The sequence below is a fragment of the Chelon labrosus genome (assembly GCF_963514085.1).
Source record: "Chelon labrosus genome assembly, chromosome: 7".
Lineage (NCBI taxonomy): Eukaryota > Metazoa > Chordata > Actinopteri > Mugiliformes > Mugilidae > Chelon > Chelon labrosus.
Window position 1 is genome coordinate 14,738,697 of NC_140343.1, and position 10,669 is coordinate 14,749,365.

The window sequence follows — 10,669 nt, forward strand, 5'->3', positions numbered from 1 at the left end:
ACAGTTAGAGGGGCCCAGCAGTAATTAATGTACAATCAATACTAAATAAACGTACTCTTACCAGTTTACATTTGAATGAGGTCTATAAGCATATATTCCTCACACTTCATATATGTGCTGCAAACTTCATATATGTGCTGCAAATGGGCTTTGGGGTATCTTCAGCAGAGCATGTGCATCTGTCTTGGCGCTGCAACAGCATGAAGCCAATTATAGCAGTTAAAAGACAGAGGGTTTGTGGCCTGTGGTTGGCACGAGGGGTGCAATAAATAACCGAACTGTTGACAGGAAACGGTTTGGCTAGCATCAGAATAATAATGAGGTTATTGCTACCTGCTGCGGCCGTATGATCACGGTTTGATTATTCACCCCCCACCCCCACCCCACTGCTGCTGGCAGCGGTGTACGCACGCCAACTGTGCACAGACTCGCGCACTAGAAGGGAAAAGGCCCCGCAGGTGACCAGCTTGGCTTCTTTCCCCGATATTTAAGTCTGGCTTTTCTCCCTTCATCCACCTAAAGGTACAAGGCAATGCATTATGATGCCTCAGTCCCTACAACAAAGAGTGTTGTTCCTCCTAACACATGAGCGTGCACACATGCGCATGCCAGCAGACACTTTGAGCAGATACAGACACAGATACAACTGTGGGACTGACAGAAACACAAGCACGGGTGTACTCTGCTGCACACTTCTTCAGCTCTGCTTGGCAGCAGCGTACTACGGTGACAGACAGTTAGATTGTTCCTGACCATTGACTTGCGCTCTCTGCTCCGCAAGGTCTGATTTCATAGTGGGAAATATGAGACGGGTCCAGGAGAGGGTTCACGGCTGGGGCAAGGAGGCACTCCATACAGTGGGGCTTCATATCTTTGTGTCACCCTGGGCATTCTCCCCTGACACAGCTTTCAGCCCCTCCGTTGTCTGGAGCCCCCTCCCTGGGTTTTCTCAGTCTCCCTTCCCAGGATTGGTGCATTCCAGCTGGGCACAGTGCCTGGGTGGTCCCCCCCCCCTTCGCCGCCTCCCGTCGTCTTTGACTGGAGGAAGGAAAAGGCAGAAAAATGCGGCGAGGGCCTTTGACCGCGAGGAGCACAATGTGAGCGTTGATGATGGCGGCGTGGATGTGATGCTTACCTGCCACTGACCCATACGGCTGTCATAGCCCAGCGTTTTACAATCTGATGATTCACCCAACAGCCAGAGGAAGATGTCTCGCTGACCTGTCACCTAGATTGGACTGATAAGCACCGAGGATGGACTGACCCGCCTCTAACCCTCAGCATGAATGCCCCGTCTTCATACTCATCAGCCCGTGCTTTACATCACTTACACTCATTATTTTATTATTTTTCGAATATTGTTGATTCATTCAAGATGAACGGCATACGCACACATCGTGACAATAAATACAAATGCACATCCGAACAGCTATTTACACGAGTAGATGCAGTTATACTCTCACAATCTAACATTCAAACTTACTGAGAGAGGTCCGACAGTATCATGCATACAGTACAGTACACGGGAGGCCTTACAGAGCCTGCATTGTACAGAGGGGGTTGTAAAGCATAAGAGGCAGTAGTGTAATCAAGTTTGTATAGAGGTGAATACAGTATATTGCATGGTATCACAGTGCACATGTCCCCTTTTTCGACATTTCACATCCACTTGCTTAACTTATCCTAGCACTCTGGAGACGAGCGACGTGGCCGCTGCAGAGCGAGGAACATGCTCCTCACTGAGTCCGACCTCCGCCCCTCAGGAGGTGAAGTACGAGTCCTGCATGGAGTAGAGGCGATCGATGGGAGTGAGCGGAGAGGAGTCGCCCAGAGAGAGGCAGTCGCTGTCGGCCATGTGACACAGAGGGTCTTTGTCCATGTCGCCGTACAAACCTTTAAAACCTAAAAAAGAGACACGGCATCAGTGATCAGTGGGTAATCACTATGTTTCAGCAATTTTTCTACCTTTTAGTTGACACCATATGTACATACAGTGAAAGAACTAGGATTTACTGGTACTCTGCCATTGGCATGTTTAAGCTGTCAGTACCAAGGTTGAACTTTCATATTAGAAAAAAAAAAGTCTCCAAATCACAAGTCATCACTGTAATTTGGTGTTTGTTTTATGAACCGGGCAACTGTCTCTTACCGTAGGGGTGCATGTGATCTCCTGGCATCTGAGGCGGGGTCAAGCCCTGTCTGAAGGGGTCGGTATCCCAGTCCTGCTGCTCCAGCGTGGTGAGTCCCATCTGCTGCTGCTGCTGCTGAATGTGTGCATAAGAGGACCCCAGGTGCTTCAGCTCAGTGGACAAGCTGCCACAGGAGGGCGCTGTGGAACACAGGACACCCACAGGAGATCACGTTTAAGGCTTAATGTGCTTTTTAAATGACTCCACTCTTCCAGGGTTAGGAAAGTCGCAAATGCATTAATGTTTCTGCTGTTTCCCACACACCAAAACATAGACTGCACAAAGTAAATTTTTGCATAATGCTGGGGTATTACCTGTGTGATGTGACGGGTGTTCACACTGCTCCTGTGTCTGCTGCTGCTGCTCTTGCTGCTGCTGTCTCCTGGCCAGTTTCTTCATCTAAAAACATGCACGGAACAGACATTTAGGCTACCTGAGTCGCACATACCGGTCCATTGTAAAATTTCCACCCACTCCGCAGTCCCTCTGCCACCCAGGCGTACGAGCGCGTTCGCTCAATTGCAAAGTATTAACAGTGAGGTAAAGGGCATCTGTCAGTGAAGGAGGGAAACCACACATGAGCCCACTTTGCGAGGAAATATTGGATTTAATCTACAGTGATCTCTCTGTGAGATGTCATCAGCTTCCTGTATGAGGAGATAACCAGGCTGATTTCCACTCTGGCTTACAAACAGAGTGCAGAAAGAGTGGTTTTATTAGCAGCGCATATGACTCTGTGTGTGTGTGTGTGTGTATGTGTGTGAGTGTGTGTACTTCGTATTACTTTGGCTCTTTGGTTCTGGAACCAGACCTGCACAACCCGCACGCTCAGGCCAGTCTCTGCTGCCAAGGTCTCCCTTACCTTGGATTAAGATTCAGGAGGGAAGGAGAAAGGGAGGGTACAGAAATGAAACATAGAATGAAACGAGGTTATTTGAAGGTGAAGCAAAGAAAAAAAAAAAGAGACCTGCAATAAAGAACATTTATTACATTTATTTGTTGATAAAATAACAATCATTTTTGGATTTTTAACGTCAGGTCTGCTTTGTGGAGAATTTAACTTTATGCAGCAGATATCTGAGAACATGTCACTTCTGGGCTAGTTTAATATATATTAAGGATTTATTTCAGTGTTCCTCCTGACAAAGTGCCACATGACTCAAAGTTTCATGTCCATATTCTCTGGTAAATATCTGTTTCTGTAAAAAAAACTAAATCCAAAAATAGCAGGAGCTTGATTTCTATACATTGTGAAAGAGCCTGGTTAATTCTTTAATCGCTGCGCTCATGTGGGGCAGGGAGTTTTTACATTTCATCCTGACTACTCAACACAGAAAACAATCCCTACCTTTCGGCAAGGCTTGGAGGAGACCTCAAAGGAAGCCTTAAAAGTCCGTCTCTGCTGGGTGGTCAGAATAGTGCGAGGCCTTTTGGGACGCTTGCTCTCCACGTCGTCTGATCTGACTCGTCTCCCTGCAGCCCGCCCGGATTCAACCTCCTCCTCTTCATCTTCGTCACTTTTGCCTAGTGGGCGGACATAATTAAAAGAGACTTTCAAATTATGAGTCGGCGAGCGCTGAGGAAAAGATTAACGCCGTCATTCTGAGACGGCAATAACATTTACAACATTATTATTATTATTTATTTTTTTTTTAAAAACAGCTGCCTGATCTCAGCTTCACTTTCATTCCCATATATATATATATATATTTTTTTTTTAACAGAGAGACAGAATCTCTACAGCACTTTTAATTAAATTATGATTACATGTAAGCCAGCAGCAGTTTTAATCATGATAAACATCAACATAGTCATTTTAAAAGCTTAATTGCAAGAATAAAACACAATAAACTGAATATATCTATGCAATTTTGGTAAACTTTACACTGAGTTAACTTTATGAAATTATTTGCAGATTACCACTGAGGTAATTTAATAAAAAGTAAATATTAATAGTTATTTTGACTCAGTGGTGCGCACAAGAAGTCATATTTTACCTTCAAAATTTCAAAGATTTATTCAACAGCTATTAATTACTGTAAAGGATTCCCAAATAATTATGGCAAAGATATTAAAAATAGCAACGTAAAGTCGTGCACAGTCTGTACCTGTGTCAGAAGACGAAGGACTGGCCAAACACCGGTGGTAGTCCTCCCTAGCACACAGTAGCTGTCCCTCCCTGAGGACGCAACGGTCTCCAGTCTGCAGGCGGCAGGAACAAACGCTGCAGGTGAAGCAGCGCAGGTGGAACACGGAGGCCCCTGCATGCATCACCAGCTCTGCAGGAGAGATGGCCTCAGCGCAGCCCCCACAGCGCACCGCAAATAGACTGGAGAGGGAGAGGAGGGCAGGAACAAACAAGATAGAGTTCAGTAAATAACAGAATGTGACGCTTTTGTTTGGCTTGGAGGCTTGAAGCCCCCTCAAACCGTAGTAAGATGGGACTCTATGAGAAAAAAAAATTGCTTGGTAGACTCGGGGAATGTTGCTGAGTCGAGCTGTCATTCAAAATAACTGGCAGCCTGACTTCTCCCCTCTCCTCCTCCGGGCCTGACCACTCAGACGCATACCCTTAGCGTGGAGGGTGTGTGTCTTAGCGCCTGGCAACCACGACTGGTGGGCTTATAGCCTCAGAGACTGTTGCCGTGGCTCCGGCTGCCGTGTCCGAGGCTGTGCTCCCGGGGACGCAGGAGAAAAGGCTCTCGGCAGGCCATGGCTCCAGGCAGAGGGGGGGAATCAGATCTCCCGGTGGGAGAGACTGAGCCACTGGTCCCAGGAATTATCCGTGGAATTATCCCTAAGTCTGCTTAACCAGAAGTGGACAAAGACAGAGCCAGCCCCCAAGCAGCAGGACCATTGTCTGGTGGCTGGCACCTCCACATTTTGGGTCTGTCACGCAGGATGATGCGTCATCATTCTGGAGCTGGCGTTTGTCTCCAGACCTGACTGGGTCACCAGACCAGTCAGCACAGAGGCATGAGAAAGTGACAGCTTTTCCCCTTTTTTTTGTTTTCACTTGCTAATACTACATGTGGCCCGAGAAAAGAATCCACGCATAGAATTGATTCAAGATTTCTTACTACTTTCAAACCACTGAAAGACATAAGAGCATTAGAGTCTTATAAAAAGGTGAATGGTGCGATCTTTGGCATTGAAATAAAGCTGCAGATAAGATGAACCACAATCATTCCAAAGGTTTCATTAGAAAAATGTGCAGATAAATAATTACATATATAATTATATATTTTAATTGTTCATTTACATATTTTGTCTCCCCGACTTTAGTGATAGAAATAAAATCTTCATGTAAAAGACGTGAAGTTCTCTTTGGAAGCATTTGCACATTCCTGAAAAATTAATCCCCGCCCCAAAATAACCCAAAGAAGCAAATAAATAAGAGATTTAAATGCTATAAATAATAGCAGTTCTAGCAGAAATGTAGTGAACACTAAAAATATTTTACATGGACATTTAAATACATAAAGTGGAACGCAGTCAAGGTGCAAAGCGGAAACTTAGCGCAATATTAAGAACCGTGTCGAGATGTCCCTGTCAAAAGGTCCGGAGCTGCAGCATCCTAAAGCCAAACATTGCTGGGATCCCTCACCGTTGCTCTGGGGGTCACTATGGAAACCCTAAAGCCCATTCCCAGAAGCTCAAGAGGGTCACTCGAGCTCCTTGACCCATCAGAGTCGTCTGCCTCCGTGGTATGTGCTTTAATATGGCCAACATACCGTCTGTGGTATGTGCATTCCTGTGGCAACACAAGATGCATCAACCAAACATTTTCAAAGGAAGTATGGCAGAGGAAATACCCGGAATGTCTCTAGGTCTCTGTGATACAGCAGGGTACTTAATTTGATGACGCTAATGCTAGACGTCAGTGGAGAAGAAACTACGGGCATTGATGTTTTGAGAAGATTCTTGTTTCGAGAAACGCTTTTCCATTACGCGCCTTGTCCAGTTGGTCTTATTATCCCCCAGTACTCTTAGCGTTGTTAATGCAAAGGTAAGAGTACCTCCAATACTTATGGAGCAGCTCGAGGTGTTTAATATTTCAGAGTTTCCGCTGACATGATTGGCCCAGAGGCCCCGCCAGTAGAGCGGGAACACTCAGTCACGCTGGATTTAGACATGGCAATTAGTGACAAGATCATTACAGAGAAAGAAGTCAGCAAAATCCTGCGCTGCTCCTCCCCACCGACACAGTCAGGGTGAGGCACTCTCAGACTAGATGCACTGCATAATAAGATGAGTGTTTAGCAGAAATGTACACACACACACACAGGCACACACACTTATCCTCAAAGCCCTCCTGTCATTGTTCCTGCACTGACTTCACTGGCCTGACCTTTGGCAGTCAGGCAAACAGACTGCTGGTCTGGTGGACAAGCAGGGAGACGGATCCTGTTTCTGGATCAGGTTAACCTGGATCCTTTGCTGAACACACACCGCGACAGAGGCCGTGTATCAGATACGGATCTTTGGGTCAAGTGCACCGCCGCTGATCTGACGACCAATCTGCTGTCCCATCCGCCTGCCCGCTGACCTGTTCATCCAATCTAAGTCTGCTGACAGCCTCACCAACCTAAACATCACGTTGTCAGACAGAAATTTGCATACTGCCTCATCAGATTACAATGAAGTCTGTTGTACGAGCTGAATATTTTGTACAACTGGGAAAGAAAGTACATAAATGATTATACTTCATTACACTAGTCAGTTGAGTTTAAAGACCATTCTTTAAAATATGGAATAATACAGGACGGGGATAGAGATGCATGACTTACTAAGGAATAAAACCGATCCAGTCGTCTATATTGAATAAACTTAATATTATAATCAATTTAGAAGTGCCCCAGCGCGCATCTCTGAAATGGAAATGATCAGTTATTTTAATGGGTTTTAGTAGATATATGATCTTTTGTTTCCCCCTGTGAGTCCGTCGTCAGGTTTATCAGATCAACCTGAGGTTTTGATCTCATTCTAAGGTAAAAGAAATCTCTCGCAAGACACTAGATCAGTAAAATGATTCACTCTTTTGTTTTCACATGTTCAGACTTTTAGTTGAAAGCTGCGTTTCTTTTGTAAAATCTGTAGTTTTGTAAAAGCTTTTCTGCAACACGTTTGAATTATTTCACCCGTAATGAATACCAAGACTGCTTGTGGTATTTGGGATGTTGCTAAAACTTTTTGCTATGTTAAAAAAAAAAAAAAAAAAGGGCGGCACAGTGGAGAGGTGGTTAGCACTGATGCCTCACAGCGAGAAGGTCCCGGGTTCAAATCCATGGGCCTTTCTGTGTGGAGTTTGCATGTTCTCCTGTGTCTGTGTGGGTTCTCTCCGGGTACTCCGGCTTCCTCTCACCATCCAAAGACATGCTTGTTAAGTTAATTGGTGATTTTAAATTGGCCGTAGGTGTGAATGTGAATGGTTGTCTGTCTCTCTGTGTAAGCCCTGTGATAGACTGGCGACCTGTCCAGGGTGTACCCCTCCTCCTCAGCTGGGATAGGCTCCAGCAGACCCCGCGACCCTTAACAGGAACAAGCATCAATAATAATTACCTATTTAAAAAGAGCAAGGTCCAAGTGTGAATATTTCATTATTTGTAATGTAATAATATGTCTAATATTTGCTTTTTTCTTTTTAATTGTTGCTTTTTTCTTGTTTTTAATGTAATTCTTGTACTGTCCTGTTTCATGTGTATATGTGCAAATTTAATCTACATATTAGTCATGAATTAGATAATAATGTATGCACCATATTAACATCAGCAGCATTCTGGTACCTGTTTCTCACACTATGAAACTGCATCCAGCAATGGCAAATTCAGCCGGAAGAAAATCCTGGCATTGTTGTCTTAAAGCTCCATGAGCTATAGCCAAAACTGGTGGTCTGGCTGGCGCTCAAGCAAAGATCAAAACAATGTGGGATTCAGAGAGGTGGTACAGTGTGTGGTAAGAGACAAGTGTTGTCTCAGTGTGGAATCCTCACACTTGCTTCAAAAAAAAAAGGGGGCAGTGGGACAAGGTTTTGCTTGGCGAGAAAAGAGAGACACTGGCACAGGTTTTTAAAAATCCCTCATCGTGGACAAAAGTGGCGCTCGTGTGCGGGCGGCTATCACAAGCCCAGACAGGACGGGCAGGGTTGGGGCTCCGAGGCGGAGCTTTGGCACCAGGCCTCCTGCTAATTGGTCAGGTCAGATATCTCACGGTCGGCTGGGCGTCGTCCCATTGCTCCACACAGGGGCTGCTGTGAGAAGAGCTTTCCAGATGCCACGGCGCATAACGCCAGGGCTCATGGAGCGCACTGTCCCCCGAAATAAGTTCACACCACCCTCACCGTCTACCTTGTAGGGGTGCACCAGACCTTCTGACATATGGCGTATCCTCTCCTAATTACCTCTCAGTCCTGCTCAGTCCTCTGCATTTCGCCCCAAGTGCTGTTACGTCCACCGATCACTCTAAAAACTTTTTAGTTTTACGATAATCAACTCTGATTTCCTTTTAGGCTTTCAAATAGTCAACATAGAATAGGCTTCCAACACCACTGAAGTCTAAAATACTCGACAAGGAAGATGATGATGAGGAGTATTTTGGACCTCTGCAACATTTCTAGTTTCCCTGCCTGTTTGGTAGAACAGAGATCACTCAGTGGTTCAGAAATAATGCGAGTTGTCGCCTTCAAGTTTTGACATTGGCTCTCGTTTAGGTGAGAGCACGTTTGAAGGAAGAACGATGGGACGAGGTGGTGGGCGACGAGGAGGGAGTCAGGTGGGTGTTTTTGGGTGGCGGCGGCGGCGGTGGCGGTGGTGGTGATAGGGCACCATATGTTGTCCCCAGCTTGCAGTTGCCACGCCAATGGGCCTCAGCATTCTAACACATTTTGACAATGTGTCAGTTGAGCCCTACCCCTGGTTGTGTGTGAAGGTGTGACCGTGTTACTGCGCGTGTGTGTGTGCGCGTGCACGGACGGAGACTAAACAATGGTTTTCTTACATTCCATCTCCCTCACCGGCCCTGCTTCCTACAGTCACCTTGCTCGCTCGGCGCACCGTGCCAAGTTTCCTGGAAGCCGGCTTACGGCGTATAGACACACAGATACCGGCTGTATGAGCCATAAAATGCAGAGGTACTTTTATGCTGGCATTAGGAGAAACCCCTCGATTCCCTCTTTCATTTTCTCTCTCTCTCTCTTTCTCAAGCAGAGACGCACATTCTCAGTCAAGGTCAAATCTGGACAAGGGTTCTGTTGTGGCTTAATGACACTTAATCGTTTGTGGACACTGAAATAATGAAATAAAATGATTTAAACTAAACTGAATATGTCAAACATTTTAAAACAAAACTAAAATTTCCAAAAATGAAGTGTGCAGCATTTACTTTTTTCTAAGATGGCTAAAATATTTGCAAACTGCACAAAAACTTAAATCACTGTAGTGCTACTTAACTTCATGAGCGAAGTTAAATTATTTTCTAATAGTGATAATGTGAAAGAAGTATATGAAGGACCATATAAAGTACACTGTATCTTTTGTTTGTAACAAAAAACAAAAATAATAAAAAAAAAGATGTGACTAAACTGCAAATTCTCTTTAGTTACCGGGTGAAATGATAAATCCCCCCTTTTTGAAAGTACTTTTTATCATTTCAGTTGCATCATGGCGGGAAAAAAAAGCAAAAACAAAACAAAAACATTAATGAGGGTTTAGTCGGATGTGATCACTCACTCTGCATAGTCCCGCTTGCAGTAAAGTTTGCCGTCCCGCAGAAAGCAGGAGTTCCTGAGCGCTTCCCCGCACGCTGCGCACCGCACACACTCCTCATGCCAGAGGCCGTCAGTGACTCTGAGCAGGAATCTGTCTCTGATCAGCCGGTGGCATCCGGCGCACACTGCCCTCCGATCCGCATCTGCAAAGTGAGTATAAAATCCTTTAATTGACGCAATTTTCCCAAATCACCAGGACGCAGGTGAAATATCTGTCAGTGAGTGCTGCTTACTTGAAGGGACTGAACTCATTCAGATGGGCAATCATTTAAATGTTTTAACTCTTTGTAAAAAGTGAAAATTAAATATTGAACAGTTAGTTATTTTATATAATTAAAAGTATTTTCTTTAAATTTTGCTTGACTGTTGGTTAAATTGACCAAATAGCGAAGCGTTTTAATTTTGTGATAACCATGCCAAACACAAAACCGAAAAGAAATCAAGCGTCAGTGTTTTTGTTTCAGTTCCAGCAATTCCTAACGAAATGTACAATCCACTGACAGTCTATAAGCATTTATTTTACTCACCTAAGGATAGAACCGGTACATCCACCATTGCACTTCTCTGAAGAAACACTGCGAAATACATTTTTGACTCAAGTTAAACGAAGGAACAAAATTTAGTCAACATTCATTTTAAAAAGTGCATATTTAAGTTCAAAGCAAACATACCGGTGAAATGAGAGATTCCTGACGGCAGAGAAGAAGTTTGGTCG

The 10,669-nt window shown here is 44.7% G+C and overlaps 1 protein-coding gene across 1 annotated transcript; it reads right to left on the reverse strand.

Annotated features, from left to right (window-relative positions):
* Positions 1-1,356: 1,356 nt before the first annotated feature.
* lmx1a (LIM homeobox transcription factor 1, alpha) lies at positions 1,357-10,509 on the reverse strand (the record flags this gene model as incomplete). Its single annotated transcript, XM_084547625.1, has 8 exons — positions 1,357-1,902; positions 2,150-2,329; positions 2,504-2,588; positions 2,974-3,051; positions 3,538-3,713; positions 4,298-4,518; positions 9,917-10,097; positions 10,482-10,509. 8 exons carry the CDS (start codon positions 10,507-10,509, stop codon positions 1,760-1,762), a joined length of 1,092 nt encoding a protein of 363 aa, XP_084403751.1. The 3' UTR covers positions 1,357-1,759.
* Between the last annotated feature and the right edge of the window lie 160 nt (positions 10,510-10,669).